Source organism: Macrobrachium rosenbergii, chromosome 2 (assembly GCF_040412425.1).
Source record: "Macrobrachium rosenbergii isolate ZJJX-2024 chromosome 2, ASM4041242v1, whole genome shotgun sequence".
Lineage (NCBI taxonomy): Eukaryota > Metazoa > Arthropoda > Malacostraca > Decapoda > Palaemonidae > Macrobrachium > Macrobrachium rosenbergii.
In genome coordinates this window covers 54,286,351-54,310,333 of record NC_089742.1, presented here as the reverse complement: position 1 = coordinate 54,310,333, position 23,983 = coordinate 54,286,351, and the positions used below count along the sequence as shown (strand labels likewise).

The window sequence follows — 23,983 nt, the reverse complement described above, 5'->3', positions numbered from 1 at the left end:
CAAGCAAAGTTTAATTATCTACAATACTGAAATACCCTTTATATTAAAAGAACTTCCTATGATTAATAATCAAAATATAGTACTACTGTAGTCATAATGTTCAGTATGTGAAAGAGTGCAAATCAGATTTTGAATACTTTAACCAGAAATTAAAAATGTAACTAAAAAGATAAGAAAACAAACCTGCTATTTTTTCATCAACATCAAGGCTTTTTTCATTTTCATCGTCATCACCTTGAAAGATGGATGTACGGATAGAACAGCTACTGCCCAAACTTTTGTTGTCTGCTTTAGCCCGCTTCATGTTATTGTTGTCCTCTGAGTTTTCATCACTCATACTCTAATGGAGAAAGTTTCATAGTGTAAAATTATTCTTGTGAACTGGAAGTTTAATAACCTAGATATTTACTTTAAATAGCTTCCCTATAATTTGTAATGTCCAAGTAAAAATACACTCGCAATATAAATTTGTGGTAAATTATTTGTTACCAGTACATATTGTGACTTAATTACCAAAGCTTGTTATTTTTTTACTTGTTTACTATGTGTTTCTGAAATATTTTATATAGAAAAATTAAAACAAAATATCTTATTTGAATAATTAACATAGTGAATGGAAAACAACTTAAAATTCAAAATGAGTATTGTCTTTTTTATGAATAAATATGGGACATACAAGTGTGTCTTTTTGAAAAAGCAAGAGTGCCAATGCCAGACAATAAAGAAAGAAAGTCATTGAACCTTGTAATCTGAGAATCATATTTTTCCTAGTTATTTAGGACTGCTCAAGGGCTATTCTAGGGACACTTGGTTGACAGCCATATTGTTTTGGTTGTATAGAACTTTACAATATATTGGAGTTATAGGTGTCCAGAAATCATTCAGGAATCCAAATTCTTACCCAAAAGAGAAGGATTGTTTTTAGGTATAAAAATACATTAACTAAATTTGAAACTATTAGTCACCTCTCAGTACGTTTTTCATGAGCTAATTACAATGTAATTTGTTTATCAAATAAAAGTCTTGGAGAAGAGATTATTTTCTTGATAATCATTTAGCTTCTGTTAAACACATTTACTGCATATATATTATAAAGAGAAATTCTTTTCATTATTATAGTAGTTGTATCTTTAACATAATGCCAACAAACTAGTGCTAGTACTGTACTGTAATTTTTTTAAACTAATACAGAACAAAAGACAGAAATATACCTCGTATGAGAACATCCGAGACCCAGGCTTTTTCAAATTCCCAATGAGATTTGTGCGACTTGACTCACTTTCACACTCAAATTCATCTGAAGAAGGTGATTTAATTACACGACCTGTAAAATGAAAAAAATGGTAACTAAACAGAAAATTATATCTATTTAATATTCATACCATAGTCAATTATTTACAATAAACTTTATTCTAAAATACTGCAATTCTTATCTAAATTGCCATAGATATTATGTTAAAATGGCCTTTGTCACTGTAACCAACACCAAAAAGACGAAAACAAAACTATGCTTATTGGAGTTCATAAGGAATGGAATGGAATATAGAGTTTAGGCTATAGGCCAAGCACTGGGACCTATGAGGTCATTCAGCACTGGAAAGGAAAATGAGAGTATGTAAGTTTGAAAGGTGCAACAGGAGGGAAACCTCGCAGTTGCACTACAAAATAATTGTTAGGGGAGGGTGGATAGCAAGATGGAAGAAAGATAGTATGAATGGAGGCAGAGTAAAAGGAATAGCAGGGGTTGCAGCTAGTGACCAAAGAGATGCTGCAAAGAACCTTTAGTAATGTCTACAGTGCACCCCGAGAGGCGCACTGACAGCACTACCCCCCTATGGGGGAGTGTTTGACAAGTGAAATACATCAGCATTGTGATGAGTAAGGTCTTGAGATGTATAAAGGCAGTGAGCTTGGACCGAGACAATCGGTGCAAAAATCAAATCACATTACTCATGTTGATCGACAAACTGTAACTGGGATTACCATGATAAAACACACCCAAAGTTATTTCATGACGTCTGGTACCACAACCAGTGTGTTCTAAGGTTCTATGAACTCTGAAGATATAGTGCCACAAAAAAAATCTACAAAATATCATCAATTTATAAAAGTTAGCCACATAAAGGTAAAACAAAAATACAGTACCAAGGAGCTCTCATACAACAATATCAAATTTTTATGCAATTAAGTTGGTATTTTGGATATTACCAGATCATATAACAAACAATTTTATTTTCCTAAGTCAATAACTTTCCTTTTCTATTTAGGATACTTTTATGCTAACATAAAATCAGAAATGAATTAAAAATTGAAATATTCATATTAAAAAACCCTTGTACTTCACTCAGTAGAAAGAGAAACTTTAAATTTTATATGTATAAAGATCTTACCATCTTTATCTCTTCTTTTTATTTTTATGTGTATTGGTTCATCATCTTCTTGTGAACCAACGCCACCTCTGCTTTTTGGACTAGTGGGATCATCTCGGCCAGCTGTGTTTATTGACAAATCAGACATACGAAAGATACCACTACCCTGTAAAAAATGTATACAGATCAGATACAGTATATGAATGATTCAACTACACTTCCAAGAACTTTAAATAGTTCTTATTCAAGAAATAAGCAAAGTTCACTATCACATTCATAAATTATAAAAATGTAACCTCATGAAGATAATACTGCCTAGTTAAGAAACATTTGACTACTCTGTTGTAAAACAGAATCAGATTTAAGGTAGATGCCATTACTAGGGGGAAAAAAAGGCACACACATTTAAGATCCATCACTCACCTATTCATTATCAATCATATCATTAATTTGTATATTTCATTTCATTATGGTGCTGAATAATCCTGACGGTTCTGGCACTTGGTCTTCAAGACCTAAATTTCATAATCAGTCAATCAATAACATACATGCTAATGACTTGAATATATAAGATACAGGGAAAATTACATTTTTATGCCGATTGATCACACCGACCAAATTTACTGAGAAACTGTAGAAATCCAACATACAATTAACCTTATCATAATAAAAATTGTGTAGTTCAAACACAAAAATTAACAATTCTCTGGCAAAATTTTAGCATTCAAATACAACTCTCTGGCAAAATTTTAGCATTCAAATACAACAGACTCATTGTTGATAAGTGTCCATTAGCCAGAAAGTCACTATTCATATTGCCTAAACAATTAACTCTGGAGAAAGTGAGGTTGGAAGATGGGAACTCTTATATTATTAAAAGTATACATAGTACCATAATGGGCTTGTGTTTAAAAATAATTTTGCTTTTAAAAATTACTTATCTTTCAAAACAAACCCAGTAGCACCTTAACAAGAGCTTTTGGGGGCCTGCAGAGGTTTGTTAAGTTGTCACAATTCAGGCAGAAAGGACTGAGTTACTAAAACCCTAGACTTGCTAAGTGAGAGCCAGGTAATCGGTCTTAAAGCGCCTAGAATTTAATGAGCTATCAAGTTCTAAAAGCCAGTATCAGCCCTACAATTCTATCTCGAATAAAACAGAAATGGACTTAAGTTTCTTATAGTTCACAGATGCTTAAAAGGTGCAAATATAGGAGCTATCTATTAAATAATACATAAACTGGCCTTTGTGAATCTAATGACTGTAATCCTGAATTAAAATTCTATAACTTATGTGCAGTTTTCTTAGATTTAAGAAAAAGAAAGTAGGACACTTTTCCATTACCAAAAATTTCTAACTATGAAGCCATGATCAATTTTATTTCAAGTCAATTCAAGATAATTCTATATAAAAAATATAAAGTTCATCCCTACCTGAGTGAGTAGTGTTGGGTTTCTAGTAACAGATTCCCGACTCTGGCTTGTAACTTGTGAAGTGGATGACATCCTTGAAGCAGATCTATTGAATCCACGATTCTTTCTTGCTGTACGCATTGAAGTTGTGCTCCCTACAAACATGAAAGTTTCATATTTAACATCAGGTCATGGTATAAATATATTTTTTCAAATTACATTCTTGATTTTTCAGCTGAAGCTTGACAAAAACCAAAATAAAGGCAAGAACGAGTCCCTAGTCTAGAAGCAATTAAGGTATTATTATTACTATTATTATATTTACAACATGAACCCTATTCGTTTGGAACAAGCCCACAGGGGCCACTGACTTGAAAATCAAGCTTTCAGTGAATAGGGTGTTCATTTTAAGGAAGTAACAGAAGGTAATAGGAAATACAGAAACAAGATCATTTATTAGAAATAAAAAATAGATTAAATTAATAAATATGTAAAAATGTATGCACATGATTAAAATACAAGGCGCAAAGGAGCATTATTTTAGAGTAATAATGTGTTGCATCTTTGCTTTGACTTTTGAAGTTCCAATTTACAATATCCTCAGGGAGACTGTTCCACAGTCCAATGATGTGAGGAATAAAGGACCTCTGGATGAAACACTGAAAAAAATCAAATGAAAGAGGAAAAACTTGCTTGTGATAATTTTTGTTAGCAAAGTGTGTTTTACTGATGTTACATACTGTCCATTGTTGCCCACAAGGAATCAAAGGCATTAACCTTTGTTGAGATTGACTCATTGTTCCTAATTTTTTAGGATAAATGTTATTTGCTTAGAACATATAAAACCTCATCTTATTCTTTCTTCATGTGCCATGAACAACAAGCACTCTAGGTCATTCTAATGATGTTTTCTAAAAAAAAAAAAAAAAAAAAAAAAATTTTCTTTCTGAAGTGCCTCCATTCTATGATATTTTTACTAGATATTTATGTCTGTTTATGGCCTAGCATGTCTCACTGTCTTCAAGGAAGATTTCTCTTTCGGGCTGAATTTTCCTTTGTCTAATGTTCGTGTGGTGTGGCTCACTACTTTTAAGACGCCTTTCCTTCTGCTGTAAGTTTTGAGGGGCTGAATATTTAATAGTTCCATGGCATCACTGTATCTGACTTTCTAACAAACTGATCTGGTGGGCTTGTTATCAACAACCACCAGTACTTTTGATCCTTCCTTTTACTCTTTCCCTGATCTGGCATTAAACAAAGAAAGCTATCACACACGCATGGACATTCTGCATTATTGTACATACCAATGGGTCGTATACTCCTGCGTCTAAGGTTATCATTGCTGCCATATTTCATTCGCTGGACAAGTTGAGAGAGTATAGAAGGCTTTCTGCTAGCTGATGCTGACTGGGGAGGTGATGCCAAGCCAGAAGCTGATGATACTCTACTCCCAGTTAACTTTATGTCTATGGCCTTCGTTTCACCATTCTCCAATTCCTAGAAGCACATTTTACTTACAAAACAAATGTTTTCTAATATGTATGAAAAGACTTAAAATATGCCTATGAATTTAGAGAACTGACTTACGACATACATAATACAATGTCACAAGGTATTTCAATATATCAGTCTTAAAATTTAATTGTAACTTGAGAAAATGACAGCAGAAATACTCAATTTCATAAATATTCTTATATTACTTCAAAGAATGAGTTAGCCAACAATCATGATTTCTAGACAGGGAAACAAATTGTGACATGCATGCCCACACATTGGAATAGTACATCTCTTCTACATGAAGAGGTATGTTACTGTTTCCAAAAGAGCACAAAAATCTTATCACTATATATATTTCAACAAAACTCAACAGTGCAAAAATATAACATGGTTGCTAGAATTGGCTGCTTAAAGATAGCAGCAGAGAATACCTGATATTAATACCCCTACTAATGTCATACATCTGCATAAAGTTTTTGGTTACACATTTGTTTGCCTCATTCAAAGTTTTATATAATCACAAAATAACAACTAACATATGATGAACTATTTTCTCAATAACATATGCATTAAATTAATATTAAAATCAGTACTGAAGAGCTCAAGATGCCTAAGAAGTAAATTTATTACTGAACCCAAATGAGTATTGTACTTTCCTCAAGTTCATTTATAAAAATTTCTGCAAAAATAAGTTCATTTATAAGAAGTTTATTTGTAAAAATTTCTGCAAAAACAGAATAGGGAACAGCCTGTTGACTAAATTGTTGCAAATAACAGGGCAAATACAGATACTGTACATATACTGTGTCCCTTTCATAACAAAAAATATGTAACCAAACCAGATTTATAGTCTTCTAGAACTATAATGAATCTAATTGTTAGCAATGAAAAGAATGAAATTTCACTTTTACCCATTAAAAATTGGACTAATCAGGCAGTCAATTTCAATAATTAATATGAAAAATAAATTATTCGTGGGCTGGGCCACATTCTGAGGTTTAAATTGGAAAGAGTTATTTCAATGGCTATTACAACAAAAAACAGTAACATCAGTTACTGAGTTCTGGATCTTTCTGTTTATTATGAAACTAAGGCATATCATATCTGGCAAAATTAAGCAAAAATGAGTTAATGTCTAAAATAAACTATAAAGGAGTAAGACCTGGTTACAGAAAGCCTTCCAGGCACTTAGAAATACAATGTAATTCAGACCTATTGCATGATTATGGTGAACCATTGGAAATGGCATGAAATTTCATTAAAACACTTAAGACATAGTACAAAAATGGAAAACAATATTGTACTGCTTTTTTATTTTTTACAAACTTTCTTTATAAACAAGAATTATAGACAAAATTAAATTTATTTCAATTTGGGACTTAACACAATTAGAGAATTTTGAGGAAAACCTAACATTTTAACATAGGATTTACTAAGCATATACTATACTGTTTCAAGTGCTGAGGACCAATATCTCTTATTAAAATTAAAAATGTTCCCTCACAAACCTGAACTGCATCTGTACCATGAATTGGTTCTTCTTCTTCCTCCTCCTCCTCTACAAGAGGCAAGAACTCTTGTTCTACCTCTGGTACCTCTAAATTAGCTGTTGAGCCTTGAGGAGGCTCTATTCTGAACTGCTCAGCAGCAATGGTATAAGGAAGCTCTGTAGGGAAAATTTCATCCCAGTATTTGTCCTGAATAAGTTCTGGATGCTCACTGTGCATTTCGTCCACAATTAAGTACGATACCTGGAAGGATTGAGAAAGACTGAGAAAACCATTTTCCACAGATTTTGTAGTTCAAATTAGATCTAGAACTTCTGCTAATTGAAGTCTAATAAGGTGCAAGCTATGGGATTCTTGTATTTGAATTTCTGAATTTCTTTCAAAATTCACAGTAAGGAATACATATAGCATGTACTATATTTAAACCACATCGAAGACTGAGTATAAGTCTCAATACAGTATTCTATTTCAGAGTGCAATTGGTCATTACAGTACACAACAATTTTATACCAAAATGCAAAAATTCCAATAACTATATTATAATGCAACTAAAATTGAGGTAATAGCAGATTTGTTAGTCAGATTATGGAGTGAATTGTGCTTAGTGTAATATCAAGTCTGAAAATAAACTTCAACTCCTGTTATGCCATTTTTATCTTTAAAAAAAATGGAACATGGCCATTGGCTAGTACTGTACTTCTCTCAAAACAGAATAACCAGATGCTAAGTTTAATTAGTGTTTGGGTGAGATATCATTATGAAAATTGTAACCACCTTGACTTTTAAATGAAGTCATAAAGACTGAAAAGGTATGCAAACTAAGATGCTGAAAATAAGGCCTTAGTGCCAGAGGATTATTGAAGAGGAAATTTGCTAGAAAGGTTGTGATACTAATTCCACCACATGAACAGATCACTTATAAATAGGGCTGAAGGTCCATTACGTATATACCAAAGGAACAGCTGAAAGCCCAATACCAAGAACTGATACTAAGCTGCTTAATCTTTAAAATTTAAAATATTAAAATTTTTTTTTTTTTTTTACTCAAATTGCTAATATCAACAATACAAACGATGAGTAAAAAAAATACATTTTTTAAAAAATTTTACCTGTAAATTCCTGTCCACCAACCAGTTGACTTCAAAGTCATCATCATCCTCTCCAAAGGGATTCACAAGAGATTCAGCCACTTTCAACCAACCCATATAGAAAAAAAATTGAAGAAAGGTAAAAATTGGAACGTAGAAGTCAATGTCTTGCTTAGGTATATTTTGTTTTGGATCCAAGAACTGACGTCCCATAATTGTGCCAATAAAAAAGGTATACACGGCTAAAGTCACAACCTGCAAAAAATCACAAAAAGTAATTAAAATTTTGGTGAATATTTAAATCTGAACAAAATTTCTCTTAAAAATGTTGTAATTTTACATAATTTTCTTTGCTTACAAAAAACAATGCAATAAATTAAAAATATATTATCCTGAACTTACTGCTCTAATAACCTTAATGGAAACCATCCAAATTCTCTTGTGGATGTTTAAAACCAAACCACTTCTTTAGAGTTAAATGGAAAACACTCCGTTTCTCTTATGGATGAATATAAAGAAACTGCATCATACATTTATAGGAGTGAGCTGAACAAAATGCCTTTATGCAAAACTAGAAGCAAGACCAAAATAATGGCTACAGTTTGTTTTTTTTTATGAAATATTAAAATTCTACATCCATTCAATACTTGCTGACCTAAACGCAATTTGTTTTTGTAGTAAATGTTAGATTACTCTAGATCCTTAAAATATTCAATTATTTCCAACATTAGCTAGTACTGCACTCTTAAGAAAATAACCCAGAACACCTATCTTTTTTTTATGAAGGATTACATAATAAGGAGCCATATATCAATAAGAACCTAAATAAGTTTTCTCATATTAATAAATATTTACTTCCTAAGCAATCCCTGTGGACACTAAAGACTGTCATGAAGTTCTACACACCTGAGTATATACTAGTGGGATGCTTATCCAATCATAACTGAGCAGTCCTCCACATAAACCACGAAACCTGTTGATTTCATCAATGATAGTTTTCACAGCAAAGTCATCACGAATTCTTCCTTCTTTCCTAGCTCTTGCTACAATGCTTCCAGCCCAAACAAGTGGCATCCAGTATTTAGGATGTGGTGTTTTTGTATCTAAATCATCAAAGATTTTCTGCTCATTCTCTGTCATGAAACCTGGTGGAATCAAGGGATAAACAAGGATTAAACTTTAAATATTGAGGGCAGAAAATAGTCTAAAATAATTCCCTGTGCAATCAAAGTAAATATTAATGAAAATATTAATATATCACACACAAGCTATCACACCTTACATTTAAAAAATCAAACTTCAAAATTTGTAGGCAGCATGCACATTCCAAACACTAGTGCACACCTGAAAATCAAATTTTAAAAGATATAGAAATTTATGAAACTGGGTCCTTCTTAAAAATTCAGACATAGCTGTCACAATGAAAATATAAATTCCATAACTAGTGCCTTAAGTAGTTCCCCAACAAAATCAGTACATATATCTTTGAAGATTTTTCATCCCTTTAGGGACAAAAAGTTGAAGAGGCTATCAATTTTTCCTGTGACACTATAAGCAGGCTATTTATTCATGCAACAACATTTCATCGAAGAGTTTATCTATTACATGTCCTAAAGATCAAGTTTGTTATGAACAGTTGTGCACAGTCTGATAATAAAGAGAGATTGCTGTAATGTGTGAACATGGGTCTAGAAAAAGTCTATGATAGAAATTAGAAATGCACTGTGGAGGGTGTTGTCAATGCATGATTCAGATTATTTATTGAAAGTAGTCAAATCTCTTACAAATAAAACTTAAAATGAGCATTAGAATATATAGGCAAAACTCTCGTGCAATGGCAGGCCTGAAACAAGGGTGTGTTATGCCTCAATGGACAGAAGACATATGAGCAAAATCATGAAATCAGAAGGGTGGTGAATTTTATATGAAGGAGATGATCTTTGTAAATGGTACTGTGTTGATTGGGGATAGTGAACCTGCAAACTAGTAAAAATCTGAATGTAAGAGAAATTTGAAAAAGAATGTGAATAAGTAAGCTTATGATGGTAAATGGTAATTATGAAGCTGGAGCATGGTAGGATGAAAAAAAGCCAAGTCACATAGTGATGAAGAAAGGAAGGTAACAGGTGTGCAAAAATACTTGGGAGAAAGGAATGTCAATAAAAACCAAAGGTGCATTTAATGAATAGCTTTTTAGCCAATTTCTTTTATGGAAGTGAAGCTTGGATGATGAAAGTGACTCAAGAAATAAAGAATAGAAAGGATTGACAGGGTGATAGAAACAAAAAGTGGTAAACATTTTAGCACAGGAAAATCAGTGGACCATTGTCATGAGAAAGGAATAAAGGATAATGGATTCGAGGAAGCATGTTTACTTCAGATGTGTTGGAAGGAAGGCAGACAGCAAGATCTAAAACTGTTACTTAGATGGGATGGAGATGGACTGGAACAAAGAGTCTTGCTATCAAGGAAGTATCAGTGTGCACAATATACTGTAGATGTGGGTGTTGTGGTTAAGTGCAGGAGTTTGGGTGTGCTGTTAATGAGCTTTCTGTAGATATATGAATTAGCTAGTAATGTGAAAGGTTTTTACTTATTTGTTGTGTTTCCTCCCAATGGGAAAAAACTCTCACTAGTGGAAAAACAGTTAAACAAACCGATAGTTTTAATTATTTAGGATGCACTGTCACAAGTGATGGAAAATGCGAAAAGAGATCAGGAAGAGAATATCCATGGCAAAAGATGCATTTGGTAAGATAAAGAGATTAATCAAACTCAAAAATATCAATGAATCTTGGGAAGATTTGTGAAATGTTTTGTTTGGTCTGTATTGTTGTATGGCTGAAACTTGGACCTTGAGAAGGCAGATGAGAGGAGGTTGCAGGCTGCAGAAATGTGGTTTTGGAGAGGATGCTGAAAATATCATGGACAGAAAGGAAAACTAATGAGCAGGTATTAGAGAGAGTAGGCATTGAGAGAGAACTTTTGGCGGTTTGTGGGTCACATAGTGAGAAGACAAGAACTAGAACATCTCTCTCTCACTGGTAAAATCAATGGAAGTCGGCCAAGAGGAAGACCTAGACAAAAATATGGATGGATTGGTGAGAATGACTGGAGGAAGAATGTCTGCAGTTCAGGTGCTGCAGAGAGCCGGAAATAGAGAGGAGTGGCGAGCCATGATTGCCGACGTCCTTGGGGATATGGCACCTGGATGATGATGATGAGTGGAAAAACAGACCAAGAAAGAAACTCATTTTTATGATCGAAGTGAAAATTTATTGTAACATGTAATAAAGTACTTGGGTTCACTGTTTAAAAGTAATTCTTGGACAAGGCTACAGTATTCCATGTCTATAACAGTTGTAATATTTTTTTAGAGGGAAAGATAAGAAAAGCAGGAAAAGGTCAAATGTAGGTGCAAGGTGTGAAAAAGAAGAGGTTGTGCTTGATGTGTGGAAATGAAAGTGTTGACTGTGAACAGTACAAGAAAAACTGCAGACAGATGAAAGAACCTGAAGTTTGCAATTAAAAAAAGTTATAATCAAAATCAAGAGTTAAGTTTTAAGAGTATCTGGAAACCAAGAAGATGGAGGAATGAATGTTACTATGGGTAGTGGAAGAGTCGAAAGGTTAACTCATAGAGATATTTGGGATTCATTGTGAGGGATGGCTGTAGATTAGAGGTGAATCATATGCTGAGGAGTGAAATGAAGTAAGAGCTCTGAGAAAGATTTGAAAGAAGAGAGGCATTTATTTTTAAGCAAAAGATGGAGATTTGAATGAAAAAAAAAAATGTGGAAATTATTCACATACACATTTTGTACTAAACTACAAATACAAGGGTAAGAACTACAAAGATACGGTAGAATAGTGTGGCAGAGAGATTGTCATGAGATTTATACTTTAAAAATGAAGAAAACTAGTTATGGAAAAAAAGTATAAACTGTAATTCAAAAGTCAAGAGGAAGATGGGTGAGACCATGAATGAGCTGGATTGATGGTAAAAAGGAGATGGAATAGAAAGGCTCTAATATTTAGGAGGGCAAATTCTATGCATGATATTTGAAAGGTACTGTTTGTCTAGGGATTCAAAAAGTTGATTATACACCTTTTGTGCTGGGATGTTAATTTACTGATTCCCTGGAAAATTTCTACTTGGGGTCGAGCCTTATTTCATCATTTAGAAATACTGGTTGTAGGAGTGACTGCAGCTTTCAAGAGCAACCTCTTAGCAAACATATGTACAGTATGTTGGATAAAATCCCAACTGTAATAGATACCCTCTTTGCAAATTAGGAATTAATTTTAGATTAGTCTCTGCCATGAATTCAAACTACAACAATTCCTTAAGCTTGCTCCGGCTTTATCTGAGACATTAAAGCATAACTTTTAACAGATATCCCTAAGCAGGTTGGATCAGCTCAGGACCAGTACCCTGGAGCATGTCCAGGGAGCAAATCATCTGTTGGGTGAGCTATCAAGATGTTCAGATTCATGGTTTTTCTTACTCTTTTTCAAAATAACACCTATCACCTTCATCAAGCTCACAAAGGTGGTTATTTACAATTTGGTCTAGAAAACACTATCTAAAAATCAGCCCCACTGGTTATTCAAATGCTTAGCATAATTTACACAGGAGGAGTCTGATACAAATTGACAGAAACTATTGTATATCAAAATTTAAGTACTGTTAAGCATCTGAACTTGACGATGCAAGAAAAATTATATACTTGTGATATATGTACAGTAAATCTTAAAGACAATTCTCCACTTGTCTTACAAAGGGAGCTACCATACAAGTTCTTCTAATTTTTTTACTGGATAACAGCAATTTTTCAATCTCAATTAAAACCCTGGCACTATACTGTATCAACTCGATTAAAACCCTGGCACTATACTGTATCAACATAAGGTAACTCTTGGTTCAAACCAAAATTTATTTAAATGCATAGGTATGTTTTAGAACAACTTTCATAGTCACCAAACATCTTTTAATTGATTTCATAACAAAAATCATCACAACCTCTCTATTTAAGTAAGACTACTAATACTAAGTCAAATGGATGGCAAATGTATAAAAAAAAAATTATTTCAAAACCAATATCTTGGGAAATGCATCAAACAAAATGATTTCAAAACCAATATCTTATCAACAGAAATATCCATTATACTTATTTATGTAAATCTGTCGTGAGTAGCAATTTTCATGTAAAATACTCTGTATTTTACCCAATTACACAATTAACAAAACAAGAAAATTGTCTAAATTACTGTATTGTCAAGAAATATAACTACAAAATAGTCACTAAATTATTTCATGAAATCCTTGAATATTAGAAGCTTATTAAAAGCTGAATATTTTGTTGGAGAGTGTTCAGGAATTGTTTTGTAAATTACAAGAGACTCAATAGTATCTGAAAGTGAAAAAGCATTACATATATTCTACTCACAAAAAATGTGTCCATTCATGCAAAGAGGTAAACCATCGAGCATATTTCTAAGAATCATGCATTTAAAATACAGTTATCTGTGGTTAGGTTTAAAAAGATCACAGTAATTTGGAAAGACCACCAAACTTAAGCAGGAGATAAATGTGCTAAATATGAAAATTTCTAGATGCTCCAGGCACATGAATCTCATTAGAAGGCAAAAAATTTATTACTAAGCTCTATTCCTAGTCATAAGAGAGAGAGAGAGAGGTAATGTTGTGCATTTGTGTAAATAAATACACTCCTGAACTTATACTGTAACCATAACATCACTTGGAAAAATACAGATTTTATATACTGAGTAACAAGAAGAAGCATCGAGGGTGAACGTAGAGAATGACATAATCATCTCTCAAGAAGAACAAGCAAGTTCATCATGTTAACAAAATCATTCTAAATTGGTAGTATCATACCATTAAAAACTGTCACTCAAAATTCATTGTATTTTATCTCAAAATTCTGAAATATGAATCTACAACTGAGCAACAGGAATTAATGATAGCAGAAAGTAAATACTGTGTATTAAAAAATAAATAGTGGGAATACACGAATAAATAAACAGTACCTTTCATAAATTCAAAGAAAGTGAGCAAAATTATATTACCCTAGAAACAGGGAACACTCAGTCAGGAACAGAAACATTTTAAAAATTAACAGACCTATTTTTTAACAGAAAATTTTCATATCCTAACACTATCTGGAGGGAAGTTCCTTTGAATACTGTACCATGCCATTTGAAAGCATCAACAGTGATTTGTTGATCTCTTGTTAGGCTTAGGCTTGGTGAGAGATCTGGTTCCAGTTGGTGGCTTAAGACCTGTAGTTTTCAAAAAGCTTTCAACTGGACGTATTACTTCAGTACAATGACATAAAAATTTTCAAGTATAAATAGTACTGTACAAAAGGCAGTCATGTCAACTTGCAGGAGGGTAATGGATCATTCAGCATTCAAATTGTGAGTTAATGACTGCTAGCTTTAGTATTATATGACTAATAACCTAGCAGATTTCCCAATCATCATGGTTCTGTCAGTGTTGTTAGAGTACCTAAGGTGAGAGTTGAGAAAGAATGTAGAGCAATACGGAATTGTCTGTAATGGATTAAATGATACAAAGATATTAACATGATTGAAGTGTACACTGCCAATGCTACCACAACCAGTGCACAGCTGTGTGACAACTCTGAAGTAAGGAGAGAGAAGCAGGATTGGTACAAATGCACTGAACATTTTTTTTTTATTTGATCAAGAGATGTTTTACCAGAACTTGGAAAATGTTGTCTATGGACAACATTCTTGTACTTTATCAGTGAAAGGAAAATCTTCATATTGGATGGAAGGGACATTCTGATTAATTTTCTAAAACCATCAAGCTGCCATACTGTGAGACCTGATGAGTTTACCTTTCCACATCATTTAACTAGACACAATGCAAACTACTGTACTTCAATCTAGCCAATGAAGTCATAAGGAAAGATATGGAAAATTATTTTTAGGATGCCCCTCAACAACTGAGCCTTTTGATGAAGTCCATGGAAGAAAGAATTAAATGACTGCCATTTTTCTGTCAAGTCCAACTTGGTTAATCAGTTATACATGCAACTGAAATATTTTGCATACAAAAATAATAAGAATAAAAGATAATTATAAGACATATCACACAGTGATGTCCTCTAAAGAGATTCACCAGGAAGATTCATGATATGACAAAGATGCAGTTAAAATCCCTTTTAGAAAGATCTTATACAAACAGTGTTTCCTGTCCAGTAACAGAATTTAAAGAACTGCAAGATCAGTCACTGAAGGAAAACAAGGCACAGAAAATTACTGTTCTGTAGGCCTTAATGAAAGAATGTCTAATGTTTTTCCTGAGATGACGTACACATCAATCACTTTGCAAGACATGAGAAACTCCTTCAGTGACATCAGTCATGAAACAACATGTTCCAGTAAAATACTATGAGATTAAGATGAAAAAAGAAAAAACTGTTCTTAGATCAGATGACAAAAAATACACAGATGATCAAAAATACAATCTTGAAGCAAAAGTTATGGATCTTTGTAGCTTTAGCATGAGGTTGGGGCCAAGGTTGGGCCAACTAAAAGTTCAATGGTGAGTCAGTTAATAGACAAAGGAGACCAGTGTACTGCTCGTAATGAGACACTTCAAGGCAAGTGATGCTACAATAAAAGTGCTCTCACATCACCCATGTTTTGGTACGTTTAACATCTTATTTTCTGAGTTTACACTAAAGGTCAGTAAAATGACAACTGCTATTCAACGCGAATAAATGCTGTCATGCACGTTATAACAAGGCCAAATATGATGTACTTAGTAAGGAGAGAATGTTATCGTCAAGAGAAGGGACTAGGAATAATTACTAAAAGTGACTTGAAGTTGAAAAAATATCCAGAAGATACTATGGATACATTGAACATCAATTTACTACTAAGGAAAAGGCTACAATACAATATATTAGACCCCATTCAGACTGTACTGTTCAATTCTGGTTGCAAATCCCACTGAGAGGACAGAAATATTACAAGATGTACAGACAAGGACATCCAACTTGTATATAACAGGCTAGCACACCTCATTTTCTACTCTTTAGATATGTGTCAGTTGAAAGGATGGTAAATAGAAACTTAAAATACTTAGAGAATCTATTTACCTTGAGTAGTAACCAAACTAGATCCAGTGGATGATAACTGGATTAAAAAGGTTCAACAAACAGTTCCTGTGGGAATTTCTTCACATATAAGATACGGCACTGAATAATCCTGATGGGTTCTGGAGCCTGGTCTTCAAGACCTAAATTTCATAATCAATCAATCAATCAAAAGACAAGTGTCAAATGTTCATCACTTTGCTACCATTGTCATCTTCATTTACATGGTAGTAATGGAGATGAAAGGCTGTCCATTATATTGACCCAAGTGACAGAGAAACAATGAAAGTAATGTTTTATAAAGTTCTCATAATAACTTTGTAAAAATTCACGCTTTAGAAATACGCTTAGCCAATGGCATGTAGCCTACCAAACAGCAGCTTTATATGCAGAAAACTAAAATGTTAACCTCTAAAGTACTTTGAAATTATAAATATATTTAAAAAATGGATAGCATAAGTGCATACCCTGTAAATGTATGTAAGTATTATAGCTCTTGAAGGAATACGCATGCCCGTTTACAATGAACAATCTCTGGCTCATGTGGTACCGCAAGTATCTATTGATGCTTTTATTGATGGAAAGTTAGTAGTCGACAAAAAAAAAAAAAAGAAAAAAATCGTCCCCGCAACAAAACCCTAAGACTTTCAAATGTCATCGCCTTCTTCTGTATGAACTTCAAGAGATGGATTTGAAAAAATATACAAATTTAAATGACTAAGCTAGCAGATATATACTGTACATTTTTTGCACCAGCAAAATACAGTAACTAGTTTATTGCTACTTATGTCATAGTATACTCAACAGTATAGTACTAGAAAAAATACAAATACTGATTTTACACTGGTTCATCACTGCTGGTGTATGAGAGAGAGAGAGAGAGAGAGAGAGAGAGAGAGAGAGAGAGAGAGAGAGAGAGAGAGAGAGAGAGAGAGAGTAATATGTATTTATGTAAATAAATACACTTTTAGACTTAAAACCATAACATCAGTTGGAAAAATACAATTTTATATATAACAAGAATAAAACATTGAGGGTGATTATAGTGAATGCTCTAATCACCTCTAAAAAGAACATAAACAAAGATGGACAGTAAGGGGATAATCCCAAACAACGAAGGAGTAAGCATATGGCCACAGAGATCAAGAAGACCGCTGGAAAAGGCAGGACTAGTTAAAGATCAAAGGGTAGGCCATGCCAGGGATTAGGAAAAAGATAGAACAGATGTTGGATGGAGCACATATATAGTATACCCATGTGTAGCTGTTATCTCCCTAGTGCATTGGTACCTGATAGAACCTGTATGTCTTTGAAAGCTTGTACTTTGTAAATTAAGAATCTGGAATCTAAACTATCCCATCTTATTGAAGCCTAACACAAGTAATATGAATACTGTATATTACTCTGTGGCTATTTTGACACACACACACACACACACACATATATATATATATATATATATATATATATATATATATATATATATATATATATATATATATATATATATATATATATATATATATATATATATATATATATATATATATATATATATATATATATATATATATATATATGTAATATAAATCAGTATCAGTAAGATTTTAAAATTGTTTGGCAAAGCTCACCATTGCAGAGAAGTACTTTTTTATTCCCTTAGGAACAAGCATCACGACAATTTTCTCAACACCTGTGATGTCACTACCGGCAGAGTAATACCCATTGGAAGTAGATCTGCATGAATGTATTTCTTTTAATGCTTGAAAAGAACCCCAGTATTAAGGATAACTGGGGAACTGTCAATATCTTAAATGCCATTTAGTTTGATTATAAAATACTACAAAGGAAATACTGTGCTAGCCTTTTAGTAAACACCAAGGCTCATAAGTCAAGCAGAAGTGGGAACTATGATCACATCTATGTTTCCTAAACAATTAGGCAAACCTGATTACCCTTTCGTTAACCTCAAATTATCTATCGATGTTAAAAAAAAGTCACTGAATATTGAGTTTCAATATCAAAATTGTCTAATATTATTCCCTTAATGCTAACTATCACTTTGTCAAACAAGAAAAAACAGCATAGCAATTACAGCATAGCCTAGTGATCACACTCCTAACTTCTTGCCAATTTAAACAAATATATAAGCCTACCCATTAAAATTTTATGGAACAAAAAATTTTCACAGAGTCTTAAATCTAAGCATGTACCTGTAATTAGCTTGAGTGGTGTAATTATGAATGAAAAAATGCATAGTCGAACACAATTCCTGGAGCAAAACCTGGGGATTACTTAACTCTTGGACAGACCAGAGTGTAATAGGGAAGATGGCTGACATAGGCTGTCACATCTGTGTGAATGGGGACATACAGCCAAGGCAGTTGCTGTAGGACAGGAGATATAGCCCTCCTGTCTTTATAATTGGTTGGTGTGTCTTATGGAGGTCTGGGGAACCATGAGAGTTTACCTCCTTTGAGGATGAACAGTGTTATGCTATCAATATATATATATATATATATATATATATATATATATATATATATATATATATATATATATATATATATATATATATATATATATATATATATATATATATATATATATATATTTCTATGAACTGCCACACTCCTCCATTACCATATGAAAAGATGGGTCAACCTCTTGGCCTCTTGGGTAGCTTGAGAAAACACAATAAATATTCTTGCTATCATTTTAGTAATTACCTTCCAGTAATATAATAACAACTAGAGGAAAATCCAAAGTAGTAAATGACACTAAAGCTGTCATGTCATGCTTGATGAAGCAGTAAAGTCAGTCAAATATGGTAGTACTAGGCCTTCTTCAACAAGCACATTACAGTATAAGTAGGGTCAGAAGCAGAAGCTGTGGTAGAGGGGTTGGTAGAGTGGTGGAAATGCCACACTCCTTCCCCTATCCCATGAATATGTAAGTCAGTCGCTTTTGGCCCCATGTGTAGCCTGAGAAACAAAAGGAATACTCTTGCTTTTACTTTACTCATCACTGTCAAATCATATTAAGAACCTAAGGAAAATCCAAGGGATTAAGTGGCACTGGAACTGTCATGCTTGGTGAAGCAGTAAAGCCAGTCACTTGTGCTTGTCCTAGGTCTTCTACCACAAGCACTTTGGAAGTTGCAATAAAAGTAGATACAGAGGTAGGTGCTGAGGTACAGTGCAAGTAATGTCAGATCCCTTCCCCTGCCCCATAAATGTCTGGGTTAACCTGTTTTGGCCACTTGTGTAACATGAGAAACAAAAGGAATATTTTTGTTGTAATTTTATTTTTCACTTTCAAACATAATTTCTACAATACTTTCCTCACTTTCTTTAGCATTACTTGAAAAAGCAGTCTAAGGCCTTATATTTAGAAAAGGTTAATAAGTGCTTCTATAGCAAACTCTACTCTGATGAACAGCAAATTGCCAATCTCACTGACATGTGGAGGCTCAACAAAAACATCTTGTAACTTAAAGGTTCTTTCCTTTTAATGATAGTGCTTTAATATACTAATAGATTTTCCACTGATTCACAAATGTACTGCCTTTCAAACAAACAAAAAACAAGAAAAATATCAGAGACTAACATATACGGCATGAGTATACAAAATATCTTTAATTTAAGCAGTACAAGCAACAATATACGACTGAGAGAGTTAGAGTAAGTAAGTGAGCATCTTAGGATAACAAGCAAAAAATTTCCTTTTCATGATGCATACGTGTGACTGTTAATGAATTAATTATAAAATGTGACATGACCCTCTGATCCATCAACTGGATCGATATTGGATTTCATACAATGCATCAACATGTCATCAGAGCCTCAATGGATTATTAGCATTTGATCAAACTCTGCTGAAAAAATAGTTTCAAAGTTCTGCTTTTCTAATAATTTAATGGGTAAAATATGAAGTCTGTTTTGAAAACAATAATGGATTATTTTTCACAATGAAGTTATCAGGTCTCTAATAAAAAAAATCAAAGATTCCACAATATGACAGCCACATGGATGACAACTCATACATTACAAAATTCTGAAATAGAAAACAAGAACCATTACTTTTAAGCAATGTCTTTAGTTGAAAGATGAAAACTTTGCCAATGTTTGTAGTACTGTAGTACAGCATGTATCTTTAATCTTAAACATTTGAAATTTCAAGATAAACTTTTTTTGCACACCAATAACCCCAGTGTAACTTTAAGAATATCAGATTTATTTCTAAAACAAATTTGCAATGAATTATAATCAATACATATTAAGTACTGAAAGCTTGAAAGACGTATCAGTTCTCTTCCTCAACTTCAAGTATAAAATTTAAATATGGCACTATATTTGAGAATTTTCAAAGTAAGGCCTATATCAAAAGACAACATCAGAAGACTTGACCATGAAAATAAACTAAAAAAATAACTATGAAAAGAGACTGTCAGTCAGATCGGGAATATAATTTACAAGCCTACAGTCTCCTGAAGCAAGGAATCTAATTAGGATGTCTGCAAGTTTGAGACAAAATACTACCCTAAAGTCTTTTAGACTTTCATCTCTAGAAAACATTTCTTGATTCAATTATTTCTCCATACCAGGACTAATAACCTACTTTAAGTAACCCAGTAAATTATATACTAAAATCTTATAAATATATGAAATATGTAAATTTAAAGAAAAGTGTAAATTACAATAGCAAAGATGAACTAGCTCTGTCTGAAATTCAGCATGGACAGAAACACAAAAAGTACTGTACGTATATCCTAAGTCAGTAATTCTCAACCAGTAGAGTATGATTCCACTTGCAGGCCACAGTGTTTCCAGGTGGGCCATGATGACTTAAATTTTTTTTTTTGAATCCTAGAAATATTAATGTAAGTCATAGCGAGCATTTTCTATAAAAATCAATTTTCATAGAAGCATATACAGAGTAAAAATACTGCTCCATCACTGGTGGGCTTTGGCCTGTTAAGCAAAGGGAAGATGGGCCATGGCACACACAAAAAATGGAGAATCAAAATTTCAGTCTCAACAAAAGGAAAAGAATTAAGAAAGTTTATACAGTATTTATAAAATTATACTCATTTTATCCTGCACCTCATTCTCTATTATTCAAATGAACTAACATGCCAAAATTCATGTTTAGTTCAGCCCTTAAGAGTGAAAATATGTTTACTTACTTGAACTAAAGTGAAAGCAAACCTTCACTAGCATCTACGAAGACCCAAAGACCCTTGTGATACAGGCACACAGGAGAAAAAAGTAATGATAAAATGGCACACTGGGATGTTATCTCAACATTGTGACTTGAAATGAAATGCTTAGTGACTGTAGAAGACACAACAGCATGCAGTTCAGCAGCTTTTCAAGGCAATGAAGACGATATCCAAATTAGTATATTTAGAAAGAGGAAAGCAATGCAAATTCTCAAAGATGAAAGACTACATTCAAATTATATGAAATTAGTTCCAGGTTAATGACAAGACTTGTTCCTTTTGATTACTAGTAACTTTTTTCCCTAAGCCCAAAAACCTGAGTAGGCTGGCTTTCTGTCCCAAATTCTTTGTTCAATATCATTCTTTTCAAGCAATACTAAAGAGTTTTATTGAGCTCAGTTAAATATGCTTTTCTACTCTAGTTTTTGCTATGCAGCTGTAGCTGTAGTTTCTCTGAAATTGTCAGTTATAACTTCTTTATCACCTACTGTGTTTTGCTTATTTCCACAGTTACCACCTTCAATCTACTATTAACTTTCAAACCAATACAGTACTACATGTGCAATTTACCTTTGTATTCTAAAAAAAAAAGCTGTGCATTATTCAATGACAAATATGTACATTTGCTGTACAAATGGTTTATTTTATGAAGTGCTGCATTTCAAATGTCAGCATAAGTAATTACGTGAACTAAAGCAAAAGCAAAGTGACAATTCATTTGAAATCTTAAAGCAAATATTGCAGTGTATTACAAAAAAAAAATCTAAAACATTTATGTGCCACAAGGTATTTCAAAACTTGTGATGTTACAAAAAAAAAACTTTAAAAAAAATTAGCATATAATTCAAGCTTGCATCCTGATAAACTCAAATTTCTTTACCAGCATCCACTAAATGGTCTCTAGAAGGAAATCGCTTCTTTATTGCTGGAGCTATCATAGTCAATGTAAATACCATTGAAAGGTTACAGTATCTCATTATAGTTCGTCTCATTCTTCTGCAACGTTCATCCTGTAATGAATATTACGACAAATAAAAACAGAAAAGTGGAAAATACAAAAGATATTCTAATTATGAAATTGAAGAGACATTAGAATTTAAGCACACCCAGTCTTTTTTCTTGAAAATTATTCAGCTTTCCAAGTGCATTTCACAGAAATGTCTAAAATAAGCTAAAATAAACATAATATGATAGTTAACTTCTCAGTACTCCTGTTTAGTTCTTGAATCTGTACCTGCAATCTAATCATATTTAAATATTTTAGTATATTTGTCCCAAATCTTTTTCCATACAATTTGCAGAATCTGTTAAAAAAACTAATCCATAAGACAAAAATCAGTTCCTTTTCTTGCAGCTTTTGGAATTTATACAACACCTCCATGATAATGATTTTTGTAACCAGAGGACAACTGTTGGTCAGTATCTGCTGTTTAACAATGCCTATCAATTAACCACTTACCATTGTTACAGCTGTGCACAGTATTATTAAATGAGCCTTTTCCCCCCCCATAAGTTCTTATACTTTCAGATAGATATAATTTATTTCACTACATCCTGAACAATATCCTTGTAATGTAACCTGTACCATTCAATACTACACCATAAAGTCAGACGTGCAGACAGTTTCAGTTTCAACAAATGATTATTAAGCGCAAGGACTAGATGACAACACATTTACTTCCATCCAAACTACAAATACACAAAAGATGTTATACAGAACATCACACGAAAGCCTAGTAATAAGTGTGTTAATGTAAAATGTTAGAACAGATAAGAGAAAAGTATAAGCTTCATAATTAGAATAAAATTCAAGCCTAAGAGAAAATGCCCATTGTAAGCAATCAAGTATTTTACCAGCTTCAACTAAATGGTCTCTAGTTGGAAAGCGCTTCTTAACTCCAGGTGCTATCATTATGAACGTGAATAGCACTGAAAGGTTACAGTACCGCATTATAGTCCGCCTCATAAGCCTGCCACGTTCATCCTGTAACAAACACCTACAATGAATAAATTACTCTAAATTTCTGCAAATGAAGACGAAAAAAACAGCAATCTGTCAACCTGTCATGAAAGAGTACAAAACTATGACCTCTATGGATCGCTCAAACAAAAGCAAATAACATAACCTAAATAATTCTACTTTGACCACACAATGTATTATATGGACCCATGATCAATGCTGTCAAGAACTTCCTACGGCAATTCTATTCTGTATAAACAGATTGGTATTTTGGTATACATTATACAAATTTAGTCCTATTGTTTTCTGATTAAAATTACTAATAAACAGAAAGCTGGAACGCTCTATATACAGCAAATAAAATAAATTATGAATATATGTAAGTAAAAAACAAGATACTTGGGAGTGATGATAAAATTGACTAAATAAAGGAATAACGTTGCCAAAACGTTTTACTCAGTAAAATCATAACAGTCTACTATAACTAGTCGTAACTACTGTTTCTAACTGGGGAAAAAAAATTTGAATGTTCAAAACAAACTCTCAAGGGAGTAAATCAAAAGGAATCTGAAAGAATTGGCGAGAATCTTTTTTCATAAAAATTAAGTTCTCGTACCAACATCATAACAAAAATAAAATCTCAAGTTCTCAATCACACATTTAAAATTAAAATCTACAATATCATCAGGCTTAGATTTAAACTAAAAAACTGAGAGCACAAAGTAAGTCACAAAACATTTATGATCTTTAAACAAAAAACATGAAGAGTAC

General features: G+C 32.9%; 1 protein-coding gene across 14 annotated transcripts in view; it reads right to left on the bottom strand.

The window, feature by feature from the left end:
- The window catches only part of LOC136846989 (bestrophin-4-like), a 199,390-nt gene that overhangs the window by 16,031 nt on the left and 159,376 nt on the right, over positions 1–23,983 (bottom strand). For 5 of the 14 annotated variants that reach the window (XM_067118276.1, XM_067118249.1, XM_067118329.1 and 2 more), the window contains 9 exons: positions 23,107–23,236; positions 8,779–9,017; positions 7,894–8,127; positions 6,785–7,027; positions 5,084–5,276; positions 3,801–3,934; positions 2,391–2,535; positions 1,212–1,324; positions 184–340 (listed from right to left, as the gene is read on the bottom strand). In XM_067118276.1, the coding sequence (XP_066974377.1) occupies positions 184–340; positions 1,212–1,324; positions 2,391–2,535; positions 3,801–3,934; positions 5,084–5,276; positions 6,785–7,027; positions 7,894–8,127; positions 8,779–9,017; positions 23,107–23,218 (1,570 nt within the window). In that variant the 5' untranslated portion in view covers positions 23,219–23,236. Of the gene's footprint in view, positions 1–183; positions 341–1,211; positions 1,325–2,390; positions 2,536–3,800; positions 3,935–5,083; positions 5,277–6,784; positions 7,028–7,893; positions 8,128–8,778; positions 9,018–22,132; positions 22,263–23,106; positions 23,237–23,983 lie in introns of all 14 variants that reach the window. The other 9 variants (XM_067118266.1, XM_067118319.1, XM_067118257.1 and 6 more) reach the window with 3 other exon arrangements.